Raw genomic sequence first — 27825 nt, forward strand, 5'->3', positions numbered from 1 at the left:
TGAGTTAATCTTGAGAAGCAAAAACCAAAAATCAGCTATTTCATTAAAATTTTTCAAATCATTCAACTTTTAACAAAGTTTTATTTTTTTATGATCTCAGGCTTCACAAAAAGTGTTTTTTTTTTGCAAAACATTGCATTAAAAACTTAGTGAATACAGAACTCTAAAGTAGCTTAATAAAAATTAGAAAAACGTAGAAAAAAAAACACGTCAGGTCAAAATATGTACCAAACGGATTTGGTTCACTTAGCACATATAATTTTGCTCTGTATTTAAATGGGTGACTTCATTATTAGGTATTTTTCTTATCGGTACATGAATTGCAAAAAACAGTTAATTATTTTAATATGATTTTTGTATTTGGTTGGGAAATTATTGAATAAAATTCAAACATACGAAAGTGTATTATTCTAACACGTGTAAAAAATCGGAAAGGGTCTTGTGTGTTGTGGATTCCTCAGATCTTCGGCGTCACTCTTCACAGGCCCTATTGTTCGGGTAATTATAGTTTAAGTCTATATTCATATCTGATTTGCAACGAGAACACATATTTTTTCTTGTGATATTTTTATGTATGATAATAAAGGTTTTTTATTCTGTGAATTACTGATTTATTGTTTGTTTTGTTGTTGTATTTATAGTATCTTTATTGATGTGGTAATTTACGCAGTGTGTTATTTTTTCACTTCTGTAAAAAACCTTGTGGTTGGGGTTATAAGCCGTTTGAGCATAAACAGACCCGAAACCAGCCCTTGCAGTTCGTTTGCAGAATGTAAAGATATTTATTTTTATTTTAAAAATGTAGACTAGTGTTCAATAGCTAGGCAACATATAAAATCACTTGTCGCACAATATGCTGCCTACACCTCAGTCCATAAGACAACTCTTAAGTCCCGCCCCTTTCACTTGTAACTCAAAAAATTGTTTCATTTTTACAACAACTTAATTACAAAATTAGTTATTTAAATGACTTTCAAGTGAATTACGCATTTTTATACAAGTTCTCATAGCATTATTCTCTTTACACATGAAATATGTTGCACAAAGAGAAAAAATGTATACATAATTCTCGTCATTACGTAATAAAAAGCGATTGTGTTTAAAAAACTCCACAACTGTAAGGCAAAATAGTTTATTTTGTTGATGGCACGCTTGTAACAATTGCCAATTTACAAAAAAAGTAGAAAAAGCGGAGAACAAATTGCTTGTTTCTCGGAATCTAAACTCAAGTATTTACTCAACAATTACCTACTACGAAGCGTATCACTGTAGCTCGCAGTAGTCACAGTTGACTAGACACGGTACAGGTCACCACCATCCCACCCCGAAATAACGTGATAAATAAGTGTACTAAAATCGTATTGTTTAATTTACAAAATAAATACACTTTAGCACTACATTGACAATACATCCAATAACAAAAAGAAAAAATTACAATGGGTCTTATAATCAGTTCAAAAACAATTGCTGAAGTTGCACGATAAAATATAACTACTCGAAGGTAGTGTTGAACATGTTCAAATCCTCAAACGAAGCGGCGCCCCCTTGATCGAGCATCTGCAGCATGTCGCTGAGCTCGTGGGGCTGCGGTTGCGGGGGCGGCCCCGAGCCGCTCGAGCCGGGCCCCCCCGACTCCGAGGTCTGGCTGGAGCTGCCCTGCCAGGCGTTCCACTGGTAGGAGGGGCCGGGGGCGGCGCTGGCCCGCGACCCGCCACTCAGCTGCGTGTAGGTGGGGCCGGGGGACCGCGGGCTGGGCTGGTTGTACTGGTACCCGTCGGCCGCCGGTTGCGCCTGGCGCAGCGTCCAAGCCGCGGCGGCGGGCGTCGGGCTCGTGGTGCTGCCCTTGGTCAGGCGGCCCAACACCCCGGCGCTGCTGCTGCTCGCGGTGGCTTGCGGCGAGCCGTAGGCGATGGGGGACGCCGTCGGCTCGTAGTTGCTATATACATTCTGGCCGCTGCTAGGGCGCGCCGTCTGCTGAGGGTCTGAAACAACACATTTCCTCTATGACACACTCGAAAATATAACAATATTACAATCATAATTGCCTTTATTAAAGAAAAACAAATTCTAAAATAACATACATACAAAGAGAAAAATACAGAGCTAAGAATTGGGGAACTACAAGCCTGGAGAGAATAAGAGAGTACTAACAGAAAAAGTATATAAAACAGACAATCAGAAGACACAATGAAGAAAAAAGAGAAAACAATGGGCGGCGATACGAGAAATAAGAACAAGGAGAAAAAAGAGGTAGGAGAACAAATAAGCACGTAAAAAAAGAGAAAGAATAGAAAAAAGAATAAACAAAAAAAAATAAATACAAAAACAAATGAGAAAAAGTAAAGAATAGACAACAGAGTGAAAAGAGATTAGTATTAATAGATAGAGAATAGATAGGAAAACAACGAAAAAATTAAGAATATACTTTTTCTACAATATTCTTGTTTGATTTCTCAGTAATAATAATAAAACAACATTCGTAACGTATTAGTAAATATAGTGGTGTACGGTTATAACGAACTCAACGACCTCAGAAAATCATCAAAATCAGTTAAACGTGTTGACAAAAAGACAGAACAGAGTTTTAAATCATAACTGCATAAAGGAAGAAGAAAAAATGGAGAAAATATTAGACAAGTGACGGAAGATACTGGGAAGAGAACAATAGCAATAAGAAGATATAATAGAAGACGGGTAACGCAAGCTAAATAAGCACGTAAAAAAGCACATAACAATAGAAAAGATAGAGAATGGAGACAGAATAAAAGAATAAAGAAAAGTATAAACAAAAGAAAAACAAAACAAAGTCGGATATAATTTGTTACCTAGGAAGGTAAATAAAATTATCTACCTATGAAGGTCATTAAAAAATTCGGAAGAAACCGAAGTTATCATTTTGGCCTTTTTTGATGTGAGGTGTTTAGAGTATTTTCAAAAAGTTAATTCCTATTACGTTTAGAGTCGTAAAACTTATCAGTTATACCACATTCCTGATGGACGGAATAGTCGATGCCACTTTTCTGAAGGCCAAAGAATATGTTGGAAACAAGAGCACCAAGGTAAGTAATAATGTTTTTAATAGACACAATTATTTTGTTATGTTTTGCCATTAAAATGAATAAATTGTTTTGAATTTTTTCATTACCCATGAGACAGAATAAACACAAAGTATTTTGATTCATTAATAAAACTTGGTTAAAAAAATTGTTGAGTGGAAGCTTCGCCGAGGATTATTTCCACAAAAAGTGTTTAATAACAGTAATTTGTAATACAAATGAGACGCTGGTAAAAAAACACTTCATATTAAATTAGAGTATTTTTAGGAATTGTTGTATTAGGAACACGTGCCAATTACGGTTAGATAAAATCGAGACCATGAGACGTTGCGTCTTATCGTTTCCAAATTTCGTCCTAGGATTCTAAACAGATAATACGATTCGTAGAGTACCTTAACTGTTATCGTTTTTTCGGAAGCATGAGCTAATTAATAAAAAAAGAGCGTGTAATGATAATGACCGGCTAATGATTTCCTTTCACACATTTACCGTTACGTCCGTACTCACTTTGAATGTGTGTAGAGGGCAGCATGTGCGAGTAGAGTCCCGCGTCTCTGCGCTGCAAGCTGTAATCAAGCCCCGGCTGCTGATAGGCAACTTGCTCGGTTTCAGTGGTGCCCTCTTGGCCACTGTGTAGCGATTTCGCCGTGGTGTTTGTACAGACGATGTACTCAACATCGTCGGTGTAGGGGTTGAGGAAGGCGAAAGCGCTGGTGCGCAACCACACCCATTCCCTGTTTTTGGCTCGGAATCTGTACATGACGGACAGGACTTGTCCCTTTAGCTTCAGAACTGGAAGACGGGAGTTAGCTTGGCGTTGGTTCTACTTGGAGTGCGTACCTTGTTCGAAACTGTCTTTCATATGAGTTTGATCCTCGGGATGAAAGAACTCGAAGCAGCTCTTTCCTAAGAGTTCGGGCGGGGAGTAGCCCAGCAAACCGATGACTCGTTGATCGACGAAACTAAATTTGCCGTCCATGGAATGTCGCGAGATGAACTCGGCCGCACTGTTTGATCCTGACAGGTCACTAGTGTTGGGAGTTGAGGTCACTTGGAGGCGCCCTATGGCAACAAGACAGCAATGCGAAGTGTGGATCTCGTCCTCGGTCTGGCGCTCCATTTGCACTCCTGTGAACATGTCTGATATTTTTCCCCATTTAGAGTAGACTTACATTGCTGAGCAATATCTAGTGTAAAGTACTGTACTTACCTGTGGGCGGCCAGTTTTTTATATAGCCTGTACAGTGAACGACGGCGTAATTCTGACCGTCCCTCCCAGGCCCTAAACTATTTCGTTGCTTCAATCTATTCAAGTGGCCCACGGCCATGTTTTCGGGCGTCAGGTTTCCGACTTTCATGCGGCAAATGAAACCCCTACGAGAGCCCATACAGAGGCGCATCGAGGCTATAAATAAATAAATGTAACCAAAATCGAGTCCAAGCCAATACATACATTGGTGCCCCTCTTTCTTGACTGTACCAGTCTTCAAATCGAGGATTCTCCCCGTGTTTTGAGGTTCTTGCGTCGACAACTGTTCTCGGACTTTTTCGACGTCTTCAGGGTGGATGTTGTCGTATAAGCAGGACCCGTACCAGTCGCTCTGTGAGTAATTAAGAACAGGAGCGACTGAATCGGAAACATATATTACTCTTCCGGTATCACAGCTTACAACGAATAAAAACCCGTCGGCAGCTTCTAAAATAAGATGCTTCAATTCCTGATCGGTCAGGAATGAAGGTTTGTACGTTCCATCAGCACTGGTATTGCCCGTCCCTAAAGAAACAAAAGGCTCTTTCTTAATTCAAGTTTATTTAAAAAATTAAAAATGGCATTTATTTGCTGTTGATAGTGTCAAAAAAATACATATGTGATGACAAGGAATCTGATAAGTTTCCTTATCTCTACGTGTCTTAGGACCATTACCCGTTAAGAAATGTCAATATTCCCTTTCAAGCGCCGATAAGTTAATATCGTCGAAATGAATAATTAAATAGAGTCGAGTATGAATACGGTTTCCGTCGAATAAAAGAGACGGAAAAACAGTTTACTATTGTTTATATATTACACGGAAAAACATGAAGTCATGTTCTGAAATACAAGCACAAAGTTACAAAGTAACAAACATCGGAGCAGTTCTAAAGTAACTGAAAATAAATTAGAAAAATCGTATTCAAGTTATTTGTAACCTTTTCGTAATAAAGATTTCACTGGCGAAAGAAAAAGCAACGCAAATCAAAGTGGAAAATTTACAACAGTTAAAGATGAATTATTTAGAAATCGTTTATTATTCAAGAAGGTGTTCATGTTAAAACGGACGTCGTCTATTGTTTTGTAATTTATATTCTATGAACGGCTGTATAAAATCGGTACTTTTGGAAATACCTGTAATAACAGCGACGATACGTTCCACATATAGCAACAAACAATTCCATAAAAAATAAAACGGTTAGAATTGTTGAAATAATTGAATCGTTTGTAAGTCTGCAATAATTTATTGAATGGAACAACAATTCCAACAACAAACAAATATTTTAGCGACCATTCTTGGAATCCTTTATCGGATATGCAAAACGCTAACTGCATAAAAATTAGTTTCGAACGCACACTGCCTCCTTTGTATGACCAATTTCCATAGCCACACCATCCTTCTGTTGTACGTTCCGTCGGCCGTTTCGAAACTTATCATTATCAAATCATTCACCACGCAAAGTTATTAATATCGAAATTATATTTTGATACGTACAATCACCCTAATTACTTAATAGCTATTCGAGAAACCATCATTATAACGTTCGTGTTGGAGAATTCGGCCAGACGAAGTACCGTATTTTTACACCGCTTTTGAGATAATCCCTCCGTTTTTTCAACACAATACAGCCCGCATCAGACTTTCTACCAATCGAACTACACCAACATTAGTAACAAAATAACACGCTCTTATCGCAGTCTGAGATAGATGCCGACGACACCCCTCGAGAGACATAAACGGCATGTATCTGAGACTAGTGTTTAGTGATTAGTAAAAAATGGTAGATACAGGCACACCCTATGGACCTTTCCTACGGTTGATTGTTTCGTTGCTAGAAAAGGCCCATGGTAATGTGTCTAATGACATGCAAACTTAAGGTCTGCTCATTACCGTTTAAATGGCCAGAGCTTTTAATGGGATCTCCGCAGATCAAAGAACACGTCGCTGTCGTCTTCTCTTTAGTCAATTCCACCTCTGGAAATGATAAGACATTTGATGCAATCAGTGGATGAAAAGCAAAGTTACAAAATGTTTATTGCATCTGTTTAAGAAAAGAGAGAGTCATGTTTTTGTATTACCGAGAACACGGCAGTGATGTTTTCGCCTTAGTTATTTTTACGATTAAATAATAAGGGCATTAATCCTGGTTAGCGAGAGTGAGCATTCTGTGGCCCATAACTAACATGATAGCATCAGTTTGTGCACGGGCCGTGTAAGCAGCTACGCCAGGTACATAAAGCTACCAGCGTCGAGACCACCGTTACGAACGCGGTTTTGTCATTATGGTCCTCGCGGGAAAATTCCCAGATTCCTCATCAAGACACCCAACGCGGGCCATACTCACCTCGGAGGGCCTTCATGTGGGCTACGGCCATCCGGAGGATCGTGAGCTTGTCGGGCTTCCTTGCGAGGGCGCTGCAGGTGGGCACCATGTCCGACAGCTCCGTGATGTAGGCCGTCATCTTGTTCCGCCTCCGGCGTTCAATTTCGCAATGATTCTCCCTACAGTAAGTTGCAAGAAAAGTCACAGGTCATTACATTTTTTTTCCCAAGTAAACCATCACTACTTAGAACTAGTTAGACTTCATGCGAGACTTTACCAAAAGGAAACGCTGAATATTTCAGGACTCGCCTCATGTCCTGCACTTTATAGGTCCAAACAGCGGCGACGCTTCGGTTCGTCAAGTGAGATTACCGGTATTTCCGTTGAACGTTTTACGACTTTGCCGCCGAGTAAATTATCCGGACACCATAAAACTAACTTGCCGGAATCGATATCACTGATGTCATGCCGCAAACGGGCCCTTGCAACAACTCACCCCATTTACGCCAAAATAATACACACAATAAACTCCAGTACCACAGTACTACAACTACGATCGGACTACCCAACCCAATCTTCCACCCTTTTATCTTCACATTAATTATTTTTAAGAATGATTCTAATATGATAGAGGACACTTGGTTCTCTTGTTGACATAAAAATATACTTCCTTAATTAGTCAAGAAGATGCTACGGATGATCACTATATAGTACGTCATATTATGTCTACTGTAACCGCCAAGAACAGAAAGCATTTAAGTAATAATGCAATCCCAAGGAAGAAAAAAGTACAATTAACGAAATTCAATGTGTTGAGAGGTTTTTTTCTAAACTCAAAATTGATCAAAATATATGATAGGTGAATTAATGTTAAGGTATGGAGTTGACGAATCGACTTTCGGTGCTTATGAAATTACTGTTTTCCAAGCAAATAGGAACTAGTTCTTGAAAACAGCGAAGAAAATTCTTAAAATTTCTTGAGGGACGCTTAAAGTATAGTGAGGTGTGTGAGAATGAGCAAATTCCTCTAATTCCAGCATGGGCTGGTGGGTTGTCCCTGATGATAAGTAAGCGTGGCACGTTAATGCCTTTGTTTGTAATTAGACAAATAACCCATGTATGAAAATAACAAGTTGGCAATTATTTAGCGTTCGTACGTTAACGGTGTTTTAACGCCCTAGCTGGCAGTGATGATTAATAGTAATGAGTAAAGACGTTATTTCATCAGAGTTTGTCCGTGGCGTTCTAAAAGTACCAGTATTGCGGTAAATAATCAATAATTGAGGAGAAACTAAATAACAATGATTACCCCTGCAGACGTGGAGTCGCGGCCCATCGGCCGCTACGGCGGTAGAACCACAGAGCCGCAGACCGGCTAATGGTCGTAATGGAGATTACAAAGGCACACATAATCGCAGACTCCGACCATCTACTCGGTCCCATTATGTAGCATCGCCACCGACACCCGTCTTTACCGACTTAATGAAATTCGGGATTTGAAGCCGTCATGCGAAAAATCGCACAATAATCGAGTGAACAAATAACATAATAACTCGGTCGGCTTGACGCGAGCTTTTCTGATAGAGGCAATTAACATTTATGCTAAATATTTCAGCAAGTTCTCACGATTACTTAACCATCAGGGAGTAGTAGGCAGTGGTAATGCAGAACCGCTTTGAAAATATCGCATGCTGATGATTGGCACTTTCTAAAACGTTCAACTTCAATTTTCTGAACCAATTACAACCAAACTTCGAACAGATTATAGACGAGTATCTTAAGTAACGAGCTCATTTTTCTACCAAATTTGCTCAATTTATATCCTCTTTTTGCCTTCCGTGTCGGGAGGGCTGGAATTCGCTACTTTGGCCATGACATATTCCACTTTCAGTTACTCTTTCACACAACTATAAATACGAACTTTGTGCATTATCATCGTTGCGATATTGCCTGACCACATAAAAATAAATATAGCTATTTCGAAAAACACAACAATAGATTTGCAATTCTATAAGTCTTATTTCAAACGGACTGCCTGCACCCATCTCATACTATAAAGTGATTAATACCTATAATTAATCACCAGCCATGTAATACTCGTTTCCCATTACCACTCGCTGATAATCCACACAATCACGAGATTTTTATACGGAATATATGCATTTTTGCAAATCATACATTTTTTCAACGTGACGACGCACCAACACCTGTCCTAGCATCAAATTCAATTTTGTTGACAACACCACAACACCTATGCACAAATTGCGAAAGAGCGCACGCCAAAACACAAAGTCAGCACCTTCACAGCCACAATAGAGATGCCACTATGAATATCCATCTAATTACTCGATACCATTATGTGATGAATTATTAAATTATTGCCTGACGATGGCCATTAGAAAAAAGCCGAAACATTTAGCAATTTAACTGAACATTTTAAGAGAAAAAGACCAATTAAATTTCCGTTACTATCTCACACAAAGATGGATGATTCAATAAGAAGCAAAAGTGGTGGACAGTCTTCAAAAATTTTGTTGCAAGTATCTATTGATTAGTACCTTTGGAAACAAATTGTGCTCATGACAATAAACAAGAGTAGTAAGTACGTGAATTGGTTCCGGCAAAAGTCCGAGTCAAAGTTCTAAAAAATAAACAAGACGAAACCTAAATGAAAATAGAGGAAAAAGCGAATTCTATGTTGATTGAGTCCTGTAGCTGGTTGTTGATTGGCTGTCGTCAGTTGGTCCGTTTTGAGTGAGTGTGTAAAAAAGTGCGACAAATTGAAAAGTTTTTGAGCGTCCGATGATGTAGTATAGCTGCGTGAAAAAATGGCTCGTTTCGTGCATGTCGGATCGAAGAGTATTGGTGGAGTGGCAACGATGGCCTAGGGCCGCTTCCCATAGCGCTTTGGCGAATCGATTTGCTCGCGAAAGAGTTCGTCTAGGGGCCGTAATTGAAAATCGCGAAGATTGGGACACTAGGAAATGTAAGAGAGTACGATCAGATCGCGAGAGCGCAGCGCGGAGCTCGCCGGTGTTCCACTGGGTGAGCGGGCGGGGACGGAGGCTCGGCAGCGTGGGAACCTCTGGTCGACGGTCTGTGTTCTGTGGTCGATGGTCGCCTCCCCCGCGGCGGGTCACGACTGCTCGGGAACACGATGCTCCCTTTTAATGCACGGCCCTGGCCGACCTCCGATGGATGCAGCGCTCGCTCAGCGCTCTCCAAATGCCAACGCTCGGAGAACGTCACCGTCTTGGCCGGCCGTCGAAATCTCCCGCGAGATGTATCGCGACCACCCGCACCAGATACTCTTCCAAGAACAAAGCCATGCGGAAGCGGGCACGAGGTCAGAGAACCCACTTTTGGCAACTGACCATTAGCCATTTTGACTACAACTAACGCAACGGTGCAGGGCCGGATCACGGCGGTGCCCGATACGCTCAGAAAGCACTCAAGTACTGGACTTTGTCAGAAGCACGGAGCAGCTCCTCTTTTACTCAAAACTCAAAAACCAAAAATTTCAGAAACAAATCTCTTTGCCTTTACCGCCCAAAAATATAAGATTTCAATGCGGAAGAAACTTGTGAAAGTTTTGAGAGCTTTTTAGCTTTTTAGATGATTTACTGCCAATAAACGTGATAAAAACAAAAATTTGTTCGTGTTTATCATTTTTTTCTCTGATAGGTCTCCCAATTTAAGTTTATTCAGATTTCCCTTCAGAGCATCATTTACTTTACTTATTTGCAATATTTAGTAAAAACAACACGTTGTACACAATTCTAAACTATATAGGAAAGTGATAATGTAAATATCGTTTTTTTTTATAGAAAGTTTATTGTATCCATTGTAATTGGAATCATTTGTTTGATACTTTTTATTATTTTTCACATAGTAGTAATTAGTGTTTTTTTTTCAATTTTTTTTGTTTGGCGCTGGGTTATAGCCCATCGGGAGTGGTGGGCAGTCCGGCCCTGGGCGCGAGTCACGTGGAGTGAGTTGTTGCGCGATGGGGCTGATCTCAATTGGAACGACTGGCAATAATTCACCGAATCAGTTCCATCTGAAATATTTAGTAATTTGGATAGTGCTCGGGGCCGCATTGTTCCATGGTGGCCATCATATTTCTCCGATCGATTCAATAGAAATGAAGATATTGAGCCGGTAATTTTTCGACGATCTTCTATATCCCCGAGCAATTAAAGATAATAAATGGTTTATTTTTCGGTCGAGCGATTGTTGGAACTTTACGAGTTTCGTTGTTGCTTTCGTAGAGTTGATAGTTACCTTGCAAAACGCTCCTTGTCTTGTATTGTGTCGTCTTCCATCCTTGTGTATTTGTTGCCGCTTGGGTCGTCTTCATCTGACCTGGAAGGGCAGAGAGTTGGGTTTTAGTCAGGTTGAAACGTTCCAATAATGCTAAATTTTTGATTAGGGTAGGCATGAACGTGCGTCGTGACGGGAGAGACTCGTGTGAGCTCCCGTTGGCCAGAGGCAATCGTTTAATGCCCACCTAATTCAACCTCAGCCGATCTTTTGTCTGCTAATTAATTATCAACAAGCAGAACATGAGTTTGCATTTACGTCCACCAAAATTGATACGTACACCTTCCGACAACCAAAATAATCACACAATAGGCGACGCGTGTCGGCTGTGGGAATCTTTCTTCTTTATAGGCATAATCAAAACATGCTTTCATTTGTCAGCGGCTTGAGATAACAAACAATTAATGATTCTGTCATAATTAGCGGCTATTTTTCGACACTGTAATTTATAATTGCGGTTTGCGAGCGCCATTAATCACACACTGTTTGCTTTTCGGGGATCAGAGGAGCGTAACATAATTTCGAGAATAGGGACTCATTTGTGGCGCCAATTGGTACTTTCTACTGAACTATGTAGGTTAGAAAATCCATAGTCTTTGTTAAAGCATTTATCGATGACCATTGCTTAGCGTAACAATTATACATCCAACAATGCCAGCACGACATGAAATTTACAAAGAGTTTGACGTGCGGCACAAGGCATGAATTTTTTCCTCCATAACGTGAAAAGATCCAACAAATAGTTAAATGCCATTTGCTACGTATCAACGATTCGCGTGTCTTTAAATATCAAGCGCCATTATTGTAGTATCTCATATTCATAGTTTTATTTGAACCATTGCTTTTTATGTTGTAATAAACGGAATGACCTTAACGAATACTCAGCCGACATAAAAAAGTAACTACATTTGTTGCTTCCACCCATTTTTACAATCCAACTGTTTTAATTTCCATAAGCAGTAAAAGCCGAAGGAATCGATCGATGGTGGAGTAATTATCTTAAAAGATCGTTGATTGTGTTGGAGTTCAAAGACCACCCTTTTATCATAACTCGTCGGAGATCCAGCAAAGGCGAGAACTAATTTTGTAAGCCCCGCAGCGGAGGCAAGATATTTACAAGTTGTGAGAATACAAAATGTCAGTTACATCATCGCAATATTTTTAATTATATGCTTCTAATATGTTTATAAATATTATAATTATGAATTACAACAGCGTTCGTCATTGTTCGATCGGTAAACAGATTAATTCGTTTTGGAAAAAATCCCTTCGGACGGCTGGAACAGTACGTGGGAGTGTTTTATTTGCACAAGCCAATTGTAATTGTTCACAATTTGTTGAAATAGATATATAAAACGGATGATGGTCGGCAATTGGTCCATATTGTCTCGATTATCGCGGTAAGTTCGCACGTCCCGATCGGTGATATCGTTCGAAACGGTTGCTATAAATGATAAAGCGAGTAACGCGATGGGGTTGGAGAGTTTGGAATGATGGCGGTATCTGAGGGCTGGGAGAGCGGGGCATACTATCGTCCGATTTACGGTTTACTAATGAGACCTTTATCGGGCCATCGTAGCACGTAACACAGATTTAGAACTACAACACAGTAACTCTACAGTAAATAGCAGATACCATGCGCCCTTTCTGTTGCAAAATTTTAGGTAAATAATGCACTCTGTTTGCCGGTGTTCTTCACCGATCGACCCCTCGACAACTTAGTCTTCATTAGCCGCCGAATTCCCTATTCCGGCAACGAATCCTTCGGAACCTAGCGCCATTTTTACTCATTAAAAGGTTTTCAACCGATAAAGCTCAGACGTGGACTGATAAACCCAACGCCGCCACCGAACTTGACGATACTGCCGCCACAAACTTCTCCATAACTTACACAACTTTTTTTTAATTGCTACTTTCAATTTAAAACGCGACAGCGGAGATACGCCTAACTGTAAAGCTAATGGCTTCTCAAATCTTCATCCCGTTACCAGGACCAAACGTTTTTCACCAAAGGTCAAAAAGCTAACTCTGGGAGACGCAGAGCAAAAAGAAAAAACCTTCGATAAGAAGCATAATTAAAATACATTGTTTTGAAATGAGCCGAGTAGAAAAGCTGATAAAGCATTCTGTTCGTGCTAGTTACACACATGTTTAATAAACAGCACCTTTATTAGGTTAATTATACACAATGCATTTGGAAATACGGAGTGACAAAGTCAAACAACCGTCATCGAGCCAGAAATGTGACAGATCGGTGACCTAACTAAAGCTCGAATTTGGGGCGAAGGCGGAACAATTTGCCAAGTTTTTAAAAAAGTGGTTAACTAACTCGCCGAGCTTTCGCACGCTGCAAGCTCGTTGAAATATTTTAGCGACAAGTTGCGAAAAAATGTAGTTTTATTGGGGCAAGTCATTCGTTGCAGTAACAATCCCCAGGAGAAGACTAAACAAATGCGTAGCTTGGAACAATAATCTGCCCGAGTTGGCTGTAATGCTGGCTTTACAGCTAGCATTTTTTAAATGAAATCGGAGCTAGCGTAAGCGAGCATTCTTGTTCGCGAAAAAAGATGGAACGGTATATCGACGAAAATTACAATTGCAAACTCGGCCGCGTTTGGAAAAACTTGTGAAACTCCCTCAACTATCCATTATAGGCTTGACATAACAATAGTATTGGAATTTGTGTACCCGAGAAAGTCGGACGTTGGAACAAGTTCAGGTAATGTCCAATAAATTTAAGGAGTAAAACAGGGTTTGGGCCATTGTTGACGAAACTTCAATGGCGACTTCCTCTGTCAACCCGGACTTGAGTTACCGAACATGTAGACGATTTTACTACTGCAGGAAATGAGATAGAGACAACATGTAAATAAAGTAATAAAAGACCAAACGCATCACGCATAAATATTTTTATCGCTTAAAAAATCTTTCTCAGGTAAAACTAACGTTGCTAGAATTCTGATCATTTAACCCCTTATTTTCGACGAACTATCGTTGCAGTTAATTGCAGCCGGCCATTGTAAATCATATCGACTACAAATTAAAACTGAATTTTAACGGTAAAGGTCGATTATTATCACATCATGATTCAGATTTATCGGTGCACATCCATTCCGCCTTCATTAAAATGGTTCGAGCTACAAGCAACCGATTGTTCTTCCGTAATTTTATCTCCTTGTTAAGTATTTCCAAATCTAATCCCTTATCATTCCTGACCCGATTCCAAAGTTTAGTACAAAATTTATGAACGGTCAGCAGGATAAACCTCGAGGGATTATAGCCCATAAAAAATATTTTAGATAGTGAAAACGACACGCTCACCCTTCGAAATTGAAACAATTGCAAATTAACAAGTCTCTCCCAATCATACCTCCAAACGACTTTTTAATGAATTTTCGTCTGACGCAAATACCAGACAAGAGAACAGTGGAAAACTTGTTGGTATTTAAGAAATCAACGTTACTCCACAACTAACCCCCCAAACTTTCTAAGGGTGGGCTATTTTTAAATTAGATTCCCCTTTGTCGTGCTTTATTTAGCAATGAAAATTTATGTTTATGAGCTTTAGATACTCGGCCACGTGACGGCGAGCTTTGATAAATTGACCGATCGACTCAGCGCCAAGAAGCGAACCAGTGGTCCCACAATAATTACTGAGCCCTCGATTGACCAAAAATTTATTTTTTACACATTTTTAGTTTCGTTAAAGCAAAATTTGAGACAAAACTATTAATTTTCTCTGCACCACGGACTATATGAGAGGGTGAACAACATCTAATGAACTCTACTATGGACATATATACGGATTTAGCACATCATAAAAAGTATATACAAGGTGAAATAAAGTAAACATCGGTAGAGCTATGTCGGCAAAAAGTAGGCATTGAAATGAAACAATAGAATAGAGTTGGACCCAAAATAGATCCTTGGGGGTATCCCCACATTTCTAAAGCGGATTTCACACAATTTTTGACCACCCCCACAAGCATATTACGTGAAATAAAAAAATTAGACAAAAGGGTGAACATCAAAAAAAAATATTTTAAAGGAACACTAACTAGAATGTTATTTTTCCCAGTTAATAAATATCATTAAAGAACAGATTTTATTGTATTTATCAATTTTACCATTTTCGTATTTAATACAACAAAATTCAAAAAGCACATTTTGGTCGACTTGTTACGTGTTGAAAACGTGTCTTTACCAAAATGTAGGTTTAGTGACTATAAAGTCACAAGTATATTTGGATCAGATTAATCAAACGTTGTAATTTTTTAATTAGAGCAATTTGTTTCAAGACAGCTGCTTCACAATTAGCACAATTTTGTGATGTTTCATAAGGACCCACCATTTATCGTATTTTTGAAAACAATTTTTCCGTATAGAAAACAAGCAAAATATGAAATTGGACCCAGCGCAGATTATGGAGGAGATTTCTCTTTAAAACGCACCAATTATCTTGCAGTTCTGACTGTTATTATGTCGTTATTTTTTCAAGCGACGTGAGGATCTTTTGAAATTTGTTTCACTATTTTAATTAATTTACGAAGAGCGGGAACGGTTTTGTGTTTTTCCTGAATTTTGGTGGAGCTTTGCTGTCACGTGTTACCTTCGCCTCTTGGAGTAGTGCGCGACCGGCGTGGGCTCCTGGCCCATGGGCACGGGCGCGACTTGGGGGTGGTGTGGCGGCGGCGGATGGGGCTGGAGGTAGGTGGGGGGCGGCGCATAGTGCGGGGGGCCGCCCCCGGCATACGCGTACATATCCACTGTGGCGGCACTGCTGCACCCGGAGTACGGAAACAGAGTGGCGTCGCGACGTCTTCACAGGGGGCAGCGGGCAGTGGCGTGCTTCCGCTCTCTCGACAGGCACATGGCACGGGGGCACCGGCGGGAGGCACAGAACGACGCGCTCAGAACACTGTCGCGGACTGACGATGCGGCGATGGCGGCCAACATGACTACGGCCGACGGAGAGTCGGAGAGATGAGCATTGGTGGGGTATGCCGAGATTTTAACTACATGCAGGTACGCCGCCCGCTCCGAGGCAAGGGCCCGCAGCCGCCGCGAATCATCGCTTTCTGCCCGAGCTTAGTGCTCAACAGCCCTCGGAGGTTTCCTCCTCGCCGCGCGGAGCAAACACGCGATCCTTACGCACGGTACGCGCTTTCACTACCCCTAGTGCACATGTGACCGACGGGGAGCACACACGACTGTGAGTACTCTTGCGGCTAACACATCCACACCACGACCGATTCAGGGAACAAAATTTTGGACGGTCAGCGCGATTTTAACAAACTTATTCAACGCAAAATTCAAATTTTCGGTTTTTCTCACTGACGCTACCGACGGTCGCAGGATAAAATCCAATAGAAACAAAATACGCGTCAAATACACACATCCAAATAGAATTTGCTGAACGATTGCTGTTTTAATATTTTTTCTTTCTTGTGTTGCCGGTAATTTTGCATTTCTTATTTTTTTAAACAGATATTTCAGGAAGCAAAGTTTCGATTCTCCGTCCATATTGTTCGTTTTTGCGCCATTCCATGTGGAATTATATTGATAAAAAAATAAAATGAAAAATTAAATGAAAAAGATTGAAAAATTGACAATGAGTCTCCTTTCATTTTTTACGTTTCTCTTTACTTTGACAATAATTCTGAAACTTTTTTATATCTTATAACTCTAAATTTTTAAATAAAAATCTTTGAAATAGGTCATTACTTGAAATTCCAATTCAATGTGTTTTCAGTTTTGAATATACAAAGTGAAAAAAGAGTCTAAAAATATTTTTTTCCAAATATTAAAAATTAATAAATTTTTACGCAGAAACCAGCATTTGCTAATAAATACCTTATATTTCTCTCTTTGCATGCGAATATTTTCAGTAATTTCTTAATTAATGAATTAGTACTCCCTTCCTTAAAAAAATATTATTTTGTATTATTAATTTTGTGCAAAAAAATCGTAGAAAATTGGCGCTAGCTCCCAGAATTCAGTACTAAATAAATAAAAAATTGAAATAAAGATAACTGGGGCTAATCACATTTTTTTTAATTATTGGTTTGTTTTAGAATAATACATATTAGTACAAATTTCCATTAATTAATATTTTAATATTCCTAATTAATTATTATTTATTATAAGGAGTTGTAGAAAAGTTCTGGAAAAAACTACATAGAGAAAAGTATTACGCATTTATTTAGTAACACACCCTGCTTTCTGTGTGATTAGTAGTTTTTAAGATACAGTACTGTAGTCTTGTGGAAAACTATATTTTCCTAATAATTTTCTTTTAAATGTACCGATCTTCTTTTTACTTTTTTACATTTTACTTTAAGGATGTTTCTTGAGATGCGTTTCCTTAGCACGAAAAGCCAACCGATTCAGATCTTCTATACGTAATTATTAAACCAAATACGTATATTATAGTCAGTAATTTTCATCTTGAACGCGTTATGTCACTACTTTTTGTAGTTCGCCCAAGAAAATATTCCCATAATTTCAGAATTACAGAAATTTTCCAATAATTTTAGTATATAAAGTTTTTTAAAAATATACGATTCGGTTTATATTTAATGTATTTTGCAACAAAAGAGTTTTTTTTTGTTGCAGATTTAAAATGGAAGAGGACAATCATCTAAATTAAAGCAATTTGTGGGGTTTTAATTTTTTTAATTTCAAAATTTACGCACATTGCCTTGTAGGGCAATAACATAAAATACTGTTGACTGCTGACGTACTACAACTGTTAAAATTAAATAATAATCAAATTAAATAAAATCTAAAAATAGTCGGTATATAATGCTGAATTCCAAAATAAAAATTTCGGAATACTCAGCTCGCCCGTTGGTTTTTAAAATTTGAAATACTGTTTTCTATCAAGCTTGTCGGCAATCCTCTATAATTAAATTATAGCGTTGAAAAATCACGATAAAATGTGTGCGAGGCGCTTTCCATGCGTTTTCTCTTTAATTATTGGGGTGTCCAAAAGTTGCGGCAAAGCTTTTCATTTATCTAACAGCTAAGTCGCTCCGATGTATTCGTCAAGAAAAATCAATAGTCGTAACGCTTACAGGTTTTTATTTAAGAAATGTGCTACAAAGTGCTTTTTATGAGGGGAAAACTTCTAAATAGTGCTAAAGACGTGCCGTAAAAATGGCTATCAAGATGAAATTTTGCACTAATTAATGTGCATAGCTGATTTTTGAAACACATCACGTAAATTGATTCGAAACCGCAAAAAAGTACAAAATAATATTTAATTACTAAATAGGTCCGGCCAGTATCTCAAGTCACTGGAAAACCGCAAATACTCAAGGAAGTTGGTAATAAAACAGAATTTCATCACTTGAAATTGAAAGTAATTTGAATATAAGAAAAATATCGAAAAAGAATTTTTTCTACTGTAATCAAGTAGACTTCACAAAACGGAACGCGGGATGTCCTAAAAATAAAGGACAGGAAACCGCAATTTTTTATTACGTTTTGTAATTTGTTGAAACCATAAAACATTTATTACATTTACAGCTATAATTTGTTATCACAAGTGTAACACATAATATGTTTTTTTTCTTAGGAAAGCATGCACAAAAGCAATTATATTAACATATCTATTACTATTTTGGTCTTAAATTGTTGTCAAATAAATACAACAATAAATATTTGAATTGCTATTGTTCCGACCAGATAAATCAAAATTCATTCAAGTGGAAAAATGGTATGTTCAGTTTGACCTTATACAATTCGGAATAACTTACACATTTCTAATACATGATTGCGTCATTTTTAGCGCTTAATCATTTTTTTAATCATCGTTAATTACTGATCTCGGTTGAAAAAAGCTCGTTCCGGGATGATCAATTATGAATTAGCCTTGATTAATACATTCATAATATAATTTTCAACCAGCGCGCAGGGGTTGTTTACACAGCGAAAGGTCTATTTACGTGCACATTATTTGATTAAAAGTGAGGTCACAAGCCTCGGAGTCTATTTCTAATCTCCGCAAAAATGGAAGAAAAAGTTCATTTTGCAGGACATTGGTAGTCTCGATTGTTCGTGCAGTAACGGTGATAAATTGGTAAACAGTAGAACGACAAAGAAACATTTCAGTTCAAAGAACCGAGTTTTAAGGACATGTCCAGAGTCGAAATAAAAATTAAATAAAGTTCCGTAGTGATGTATGAATGGGCCACCACCACATGGGCCTTTTCAACGAGTTGTAAAATACTGTCAGACAGGCAGGTAGTTCACGGGTCTAGTACCGTTATAATTTATCACCTGTCGTGTTTTTGGTCACTGGGAATGATGGATCCCCGAAGACTACAAGAACTGTGTTAAATATTTCCGCCCCCGTCATTTCCCAGGATCAGGGCCATAAAAGTGTAAATGATTCTTCGAGGTTATTCTTTGACTAATCCGCCAAATAAAAGAATATATTCTGAATTATTGTAGGGACGGTCGCACCTTTGCCGCGTCACAAAACCTTGTCCCTTTGTGCCGTCGTTAATAATTCCTGTCCGTCTACACACTCTAATCTTCTTATCTCTTTGAAAGCAATTGCGTTAAAAAAGAAACACCAAGATACAATCTTGCTAAATTATTGTTCTGAAAGACAAAACTCTTGTGTCTGAATCCGTCTAACTGCGTCGCATTTCAAAATATCCAGGGATCATCTAAAGCTTTACAAATGACATGTCTATGAAGATGAGGCAGGATAACAGAGTTTTATTCTCCCCTTAGCCGCCCCGAATTTTTTAATTGCCTTTTTCCTATCCACGCGATAGGATCGAATTTTTCGATACTTTACAACAGAATATGACACGTACGTACAAATTACAATCTAATAACAAGAAAATAATGAAGCTGGTAAGACACGATAAACACGAGATCGTACCATTTTTAATATAAGTGAGAGCGTTACCCGCTATTTATTAACTGATAAGACCTAATAACGGACTTATCATAATTGAATCTCGAAAACACTCTACTTTGGTCTGGTTTTTTTCTTTGTAGACACTACCAAGCTTGTGCCGAAAGTCCCGACTCGAAAACAGTAATTAACTAAGTAAGTCATCAACGACATCTGGCGTTGCATCAACACACTTACTGTAGAACTCTACACAAAATCATGCAACATACATTCATAAATATTTATTACAGAATTAATATTCATACATAAGATATTTTGATGTATGTAGCCATAACTCACCCTATGCTTCCAGCTCTACGCTTTTGGATACACTTCGTAGGATCAGCACCTTAAAAAACAGCCCAAATATTAAACGCAGCTTTAAATAGCCCCAAAAAGGGGGGCAATTCGTGGAAATGACGTTGATCACACATATTTTTCACGCGTTACTTGGAATTTGCCAAATTAAAGTAGGATACAAATGAGAGAGATTAAGAAAAAGGGAAAAATAGTCTACAAGCGGAAGTGACAAAAAATGACGACTGTATTATTTTAAGGGCAGAACGAAAAAATCCTATAATACTAACCTGGTACCGAATGTGTAACAGCTGACATCTGTATCATAAACCATGCGTTTTATTCTACAACTATATTATTAAAAACACGAAACACTAACTTAGATTTGTGTTAAAATCAAAATTTACAGGCATTGACTAAATTAAACTAGACTGTTTACAACACAACGGCCGCCATGTTAGAAAAACTGTTAGGGTGGGAGAGTCTGCCATTTTATTAAGGGTAGTTCACAGCCAACTTAGTGCAGAGTTGCCCTTTAATTCTTATTTTAACTACAACCGTAATTCCGCAACCGATTTTCGGTCAATCACCGAAACGACCTAAATTACGCTCGGACTTTTTTTTAGGTGTTTTAGGGGAACTCTGTGTTTACTTTTTGTTAAACGGTTCTGGTTTTTTAGGTGTGAAGCGACATAGCCGCGCCATCTATTGATATGGACTGGAAGAGTTTCACCAAGCGAAGACACCTATCCACATCTACCTCCTGTTACCAGTGATATTGAATTCTCTTGAGTTGATGGCGCTGTGGTTCACTTTTCAGAAATTTATCTGATTATGTTTACTGTATTTTTATTTAAATTTTCAATAAAGTAAAATCCTCTTGAGTGCCTTTTATTTAAACTAGGTACGTAAGTAACAGTTAATATTGATTTTCTTCTACATATTAAGCGTAAGGGAAAAACACGTAAGTAATATAGAAATAGAAATTAAATTAAATAATTAAATTTTTTTACTTCGTTTTTAACTTATCTTAAATTTTTGTCTAAAATCTTTAGCACTTCGTTTTTCCTGGAAAGGCTTTATTTTGTTAAAAATTTTGAAATTCTTTAAACTGTTTTTCTGGTAGGGTTTGTGGGAATGAAATGAAGAAACTAGTAGGAAAAAAATATATTTTGTAGCATTTATAGTACAGAGGTCTACAATAGAAACAATCAGTATACTAAACAAAACTTATCATTATAATTAATTTAGCTCATCAATCTATTCATTACGTAATAAAATTTTTACTATAAATTAACATTACCTAAAATAACTATCATTTCGTATTGGCTATTTACATAACATACAAGCATATTAACTCCTCTTATGTACCATAAAAATTATTGCCAGAAAACAAGTAATTCGACTTAATCAGTAGTTACAGATATGAAGTTCACACAGTTGTTACTGGAATCGGGTAACATCTAAACATTTTCAAGATAATAAATTTCAACATTGGCCATACAAACAATTTTAGTCCACATTTCTTATTTAAGCATTCATTATAAGTATCAAATTAAAGCCTCAACTATCGATAAAGTGTCAGTCCACGAGAACTTAGAAATGGCAGGTTTTACGTCGTCCTTTACAAAATCCAAGACCTAATTCGGAAATAAATACAAGACTAGATACAAACAGCTTTGTAAAAACACTCCTATTTACCGTGTCTATTTAATACATTGACTGCCAACTTCGAAAGATATGTTTTAATCCAAATTACAACTACTAGGAACAAAAAATATTTGTACACTTTTAATTGGCTCCAATGTTTCCAGTCTCTAATGCTTACAACTGAAGACATTTGAAAAATTAAGTAAAAACTTCCCGTTTGATATGTTAGTAGGTAATTATTGTACTGGCAGCCAATGTTTCAAAGTTGCTACATAAAACTGCTGTAATTTATTAACAGTACATTTATATACAACATCATCTCTAAGCTAAATTCTGTAAATGGAAAATTGAGGAGTACAATATATCAGTCTCACAGTTTTAAATTATTTAATATTGCGCCGTGCAACATAATTTACATCATTTAAATTTCGTTATCGTGGCAGAAGTTAACTTTATTTAATTCATTATTTGAAACCATATCTAAGGGTTTTGCGTTAACTAAAATATGTTGGATGCATCCTTCGAAGCCTTTGTAGTACGCCGAAGGTAGGCCTTGGGGCAGATTCGCCGTACCACCTTTAAAAAAATCAAAAAATCCCCACGTTACAGTCATCATCGTCATACCTATCCATAATTTAGAATTCGTTCTCAGTGAAATGGCACCGTATTTCGAGAGGCCCTTAATAGGCGGCTCCCCGTCGATTGATATAAAACCTACTCGTTTCCGTCTCCTTACTTGGATTGTATGCCACTTGCCGTCGTCGATTTTCGTCTTCGATCTGAAAAACATTCGCTTTGGAGTTAAGCCAAGCGCAAAGCGCGGGGAAATACCTGATTGCCCAGAAGACATCTTGCTTGCCTAAATTATAACTAATTTCAGGGTAACCATTAACAACAGCTATAGAAAAATAGTCTTCTCTTATACTTCTACTTTTACTCCTCCACAAGAGAAGAGCGTCGCTGGCAAAGGTGCGCAATTTGATTTCGTATCTGTTGCCACGTTCCGGTTTTCGTCTGAAAAGTGTTTGTGGTAGAAAAAACGCAAGTGTAACACGTTCCGCGGATTAGTTTCGTTAGTTGTTAAGGCCCTACCTAGCGGTATCGTAAAAATCGAAGTAGTATTCTTCGTCGTCGTAAGCGTCGTAAGTGTTATTATCGACGACGTCTTCTTCAATATTGTCAATATCGTCCTCTTCGTTGTCGGGATATTCATCACTTATTGTTAAATTGTGACTGTTAGTACAGTTTGGGGTTAGTTTGGTTAATAACGGGAGGAGAAATTGTTACCTTCTGTATCCTCTGTTCCTAAATTGGAGAAAAGTGGCACCGTTGAATTTAATAGCGGGGGTTTCTTCTTGAGCTGAAATTTTTTCGTTGGAATTCGTGAATTAGGGGGGATGAGGGTGACTTACATATCTCGCAATATTTTCCCTTTGTGTTAGAAGGGCATTTGCATATAAACTGATCGAGTTCTGGTACACATAGGCCGTTATTTAGGCAAGGATTTTTGGAAATGGGACATGGTAATCCGTCATATGAGCCGACATTGAATGCGCATCCGTTTCTATTAGAATCAAAAGAGCAATCCGGCAATTTAGCCGAAATGGGAAGGGGTTTTCCATTTAGGAGAATCCTTTGTATTACGCCCTTATATCCCTTAGATGCGCCAGATAAACGATGCACTTCATCCCACTCCCTGAAACGTATACAGCAGCCGATGATCGAGCCACACCATTTTACAAATAAGTTTATTACGATAAAGATCCGATGTAGAACGGCAATTCCAGATTAAGTTCTGTTAGTGGCGTGCCGGAATAACCACGAACTATGCTAGAATTATCCAATTGTAAAATTCCTTCTCGTCCGTCTCGGAAAATACGGGCCCAATGCCACTTCCCAATATTTACAGTCTCTTTAGTTCTGCAACATTTGAGAAACATCGCGAGTAATTAAGTTCTAGCGTCTCGCGAAAAATCACTTACGTTAAATTCGCAATTCCGCTTCCCAAATTGAATCTAAATTGTAAATGACCACGTGCTAAGTTCAACGAAATAAAATCACCGCGGCCATTCTTCAGTTGCCCGTTATACAATATCAGACCGTTTGCTGCCTTTGGCATAAAATACACCTCAATCGAAAACGTCTTCCTAACACCCTCTAATCGAGGAAGTCGGATATAACTTGACCCACTAAATTCCGGATTTACTATACCCATATATTTATCTTCTGAAACAGAACAAACTTAAATTCATACCACCCCGCCTTAATTCATTCATTTACTGCTTACGCAAACAATGACCTATTAGTATGCGGACACACATGGCGCCCTTTTTCATACAGCCCACGCAAACGACCAAACATCAACACAGACATTGCATTAACAATATTTTTTAAAAAACCGGTTTGGCGACTAAACCGGTTTATGTTAGATGACGTGTTTATAAAACCGGTTCTTGGATTCATCATGTGCCAAAAGAATTACGAGTACGCGACTGCAGTTTACAACTTAAGGACGAGGCCAATTATTTCGTTTGCATAAATTGTAATTCAGATTAGTCACTGTGTCGTAATGCTGCTTTATATATCAAGTGTAGTAAAGCTGTGACATTTTATTTCTCTTTATTACCATACCAAATGTACACTCTTATTTAAGCACTTGAAGCAAGTGGGATAGCTACAGGTGTCTCAACGGATCAGGAAAAAAAGATTGAATTGACTGAATTTTCCTCTCTGCAAAGTCTGGATATCGGATGTAAGAACACCATTTTTTTTTAATTACGAGGCAGGTAATAAATTTCATTTTTGACGTTTACTGCAAGACGAATAATTCTTTGTTTTTTAATTTCTCAGCATGAGTATCTAACTAAGATTAACAGTTCAGAAGTGTACGCGTTGTAATATAGCCAACCCTTGCCGGCAAGAAATTATTCTAGACCGTCTCTTTGGTCGATGGTTCTGGTTTAATACAATTTGTTATCTCTTAACAAATTGTGTAGAACAACTTCAGCCATAAACGTATGAAAATTTACTTCTCTCTTGTCCAGAATATTGATCCTCCTTGAATTAAGATCGCGGCGGTTTCATAACAACAGGATAAGGGAAACTAGGACATGTTTTTACAATAAGATTACATACTCCAACCGTTAAAGAACCTACTTTATGCGATTTCGGGATAGAATGTAAACTTGAACTTTCCCTCGCTCTTCCAAACATACGATAACGCCAGTAAACAATTTTGCATACGCGCTCGTAGCAGGAAGAATTACAATACGCGACAAGATTTCAACAAGGAAACAAATTGGTCCTTATTCATTCGTATTACAGATTTGTAAAGTTGTGTGCGGTGTTTACCGATTTCGCGAAAAATTGTAGTCGTGACGGCTTTGTTTTATTATTGTTATTAATAATTCTGAGTTAATTTGTAAAAATCGGGCAAACAGCGCGCGTGTAAATTGATTATTCGGCGGGCGCTCGTGGAAGTGGGGCAGTAAAACCGGAAGGCCATTAAAAGTTTAACTTACCCATTTCGCACCGAGTTCCGGTCCGTCCAGGTGGACATTCGCAGATGTAAGCGTCGGGGCTGAGTGGCGTGCACGTCGATCCGAATTTGCAAGGGTTGGATCTGCAAGGCTCGATCGGCTTCTCGCAGAACTCGCCCCGATAATGAGGGCCGCATTCGCATCGGTACGTTTCAGGTGTAATTAGGGCGCACTTGGCGTCGTTGGCACAGGGCGCCGCCGAGCAGGGGCTGTCACCGCACTCGGATACCGCCTCAGCGCCCAAGACCCAATCGTCTCTGTTGACGTGCAGCTCGATCGGTCTTCGTCCAATTTTTAATTTTCTGATGCAGCCCCGAAAACCCTTCGCGGTGCCGATATTTTCGTAAACTCTGCGCCGCAAAACAATTCATAAATTAACAATACGATCGATCTTATTAAAAAGGCATGCAATCATGAACAAACCTCGAGCTGTATGAACCAAAACCGAACAACTTTTCCGATCAATTATTACTAAATTTGCTCTACCGAGGTTCTAATACGGAGGTCTGCCGGCCTAAAAAATTAATAATTGATTCAATTAACAAACTAGCACGGATACAGTATTTGATTAGAAGCCACCGATATGCGCTCAACTGTTCCTGTTTTATCAACTTGACTATAACTAATCAAACACAACTCTGCTCGCAACTATTTCACCACAATTTAACCCCGAGGCTACATGAATCTTGTACTAAGTCATATTTAAGACTCTGGAATTCGGGAGATCTATGTCAGATCGCAGATTGTTTCAGTTATTACACAATCAATCCGGCTTTGATTCATTCCCGACATTCGGATATGCCATCTCTCCGACTCAAACAATAAAACTCATAAAAAAGAGCTGATTTCATTCCAGTTGCTTTTGTTTAAGAGACACTCAACTTCGTTCCTTCGGAACACAAAAACTCATAAGTTGCCGATGGTTAATAAAGGAAATCACAAATATAAACTCTCTGGTACTTATCACTTGTTTTTTTGCTGCGTAGGTTCGCGAGGTTTAATTTGACGGTGGTCTTAGAATTCGTTTTAATTAAATAAATAAGTTAAGTGCTTATCAAAGTTTGTTCAGGTTTGCGTAGCGCGCGTAAAAATATGTTACCTTGTGTAGTTAGAGGGTAGAAATCCGACGTATGTATCTTCAAGTAAATCGAGAGCTTTGAGTGTGCCTTTGGCCTGTCCGGCCACGTCTTCCCCTTCATCAAGTTTGAGTATTCCGTCTCTGTGATATCTCTTAATGACGACTCGGTGGAAGACGCCGAGCTGTATTTTGTCGACTGAACGGATAAGAACGTGTCCGTTGCCTAGATTGTATTTGAATTCGACAAATCCGTTGACGATGGCAAGAGAAACGAAATCGCCCAACCCGTCAGGTTTCTGCTGGTTATAGAGCAGCAATCCGTCGTGGGAATGCGTTTTGAACTCGACTTCGATGCTAAGTTTGTGGTAGGCTTTGAGAGGTTTGAGTTTGACGTAAGAACGCCCATGGAAAGCTGGAGTGTTGTATTGTTTGTGAATGACTTCGGTTTCGCAAAGAGACCCCGTAAAGTTTGTCTCGCAAACGCAAGTGAACGTGGCGGCGGGAAGATCAACACAAGTGCTACCATGATGACAGGGGGATGAGCTACATGCACGATATTCATCGGTCGGATTCGGATCAGCTGGAAGCAGCCGTTAGGTCAACACGTCGACAACCTGAAACCCTTACCTATGCACTCTTGTCGGTCGGACGATTCAGAGTGATTCGGAAGACAAGTGCACGCTCCTGATACGCAGTGGCTATACATTATCATGCAATCGGAGTTATCGGAACAGAGATCCCCGAGAAGGGCTGTTATTACGCGAACGGTTGCGGGGGTCGGACGGTAAGCCGGGGCGTAGTTTCCACCTATATAGAGATAACGACACGTCTTTTATCTAGTCATTTTATTGAAACTGTTTACAGCACAAATGCTACATTATGTCTACGTTAATTTTTATTGATACAATCGTTTAGGGCATATCAGTCTCACCGCGGGTATTGTAAATGGCGTTAGGTCCTGTAGCAGATACGTTTATTTCGAATGCGGCTTTATTATCTGTTTCAGCGGGATAAGAGACTCCTTGAACGGGTCGCATAATAGATCCGCTGCTCCCGTAGTAGTAACGAGGATCGGGAACTAGTAAATGTCGTGTCGATTTTGATAAAGGCGAATTAGAATCGTCGGGTTGTGTAAACTGGAGAGGAGTATAACGACGAATTGGCCAATCCGTACTTGGAAACATATCATCTATAAAATCAATCTTTCAATAAGCAAGCCCGAAGCTCCCAATGCTAATTCACCTTTACACGTCCCGAACGCTTGGACGACTATATCTTTTTGCGTCCGACATGCGACTTGTCGCAACTCGCACGCCGACGCGTACGTCTGTCCGTCACTTCCACACACGACCTGTAAAATTTAGATTTGTCGAAAATAAATGACACAAGCATTAT

At 38.8% G+C, this 27825-nt stretch overlaps 2 protein-coding genes and 1 long non-coding RNA gene across 25 annotated transcripts in view; 1 reads left to right on the top strand and 2 right to left on the bottom strand.

Moving 5' to 3' along the window:
* Positions 1-1342: 1342 nt before the first annotated feature.
* tgo (tango) lies at positions 1343-20593 on the bottom strand. Of its 8 annotated transcripts, none has more exons than XM_064359524.1 (9): positions 20454-20593; positions 20167-20215; positions 10914-10994; positions 6651-6808; positions 4510-4830; positions 4267-4461; positions 3897-4196; positions 3564-3848; positions 1343-1982 (listed from the first exon to the last, which is right to left on the bottom strand). In XM_064359524.1, the coding sequence occupies exons 1-9, from the start codon at positions 20488-20490 to the stop codon at positions 1492-1494; spliced, it is 1917 nt and encodes a 638-aa protein (XP_064215594.1). In that variant the 5' UTR covers positions 20491-20593; the 3' UTR covers positions 1343-1491. The 8 variants fall into 8 exon arrangements, with proteins under 8 accessions (XP_064215594.1, XP_008190739.1, XP_015834686.1 ...); XM_008192517.3 differs by having other exon boundaries at positions 3897-4184; positions 6651-6811; XM_015979200.2 differs by having other exon boundaries at positions 6651-6811.
* On the top strand, positions 15931-21047 carry LOC103312275 (uncharacterized). Its single transcript, XR_010335689.1, has 3 exons — positions 15931-16164; positions 19971-20022; positions 20180-21047. It is a non-coding gene; the product is annotated as an uncharacterized LOC103312275 (long non-coding RNA).
* A 268-nt stretch (positions 21048-21315) lies between these two features.
* The window catches only part of LOC100141763 (agrin), a 100371-nt gene continuing 93861 nt past the window's right edge, over positions 21316-27825 (bottom strand). For 14 of the 16 annotated variants that reach the window (XM_015980397.2, XM_064359279.1, XM_015980393.2 and 11 more), the window contains 13 exons: positions 27673-27781; positions 27362-27619; positions 27058-27237; positions 26452-27010; positions 25335-25702; positions 23796-24054; positions 23569-23733; positions 23226-23509; positions 23101-23173; positions 22906-23046; positions 22645-22827; positions 22438-22592; positions 21316-22389 (listed from right to left, as the gene is read on the bottom strand). In XM_015980397.2, the coding sequence (XP_015835883.1) occupies positions 22235-22389; positions 22438-22592; positions 22645-22827; positions 22906-23046; positions 23101-23173; positions 23226-23509; positions 23569-23733; positions 23796-24054; positions 25335-25702; positions 26452-27010; positions 27058-27237; positions 27362-27619; positions 27673-27781 (2889 nt within the window). In that variant the 3' untranslated portion in view covers positions 21316-22234. The remainder of the gene's footprint in view (positions 22390-22437; positions 22593-22644; positions 22828-22905; positions 23047-23100; positions 23174-23225; positions 23510-23568; positions 23734-23795; positions 24055-25334; positions 25703-26451; positions 27011-27057; positions 27238-27361; positions 27620-27672; positions 27782-27825) is intronic. The other 2 variants (XM_064359276.1, XM_064359277.1) reach the window with 2 other exon arrangements.

The sequence above is a fragment of the Tribolium castaneum genome, chromosome 10 (genome assembly GCF_031307605.1).
Source record: "Tribolium castaneum strain GA2 chromosome 10, icTriCast1.1, whole genome shotgun sequence".
Taxonomy (NCBI): Eukaryota; Metazoa; Arthropoda; class Insecta; order Coleoptera; family Tenebrionidae; genus Tribolium; species Tribolium castaneum.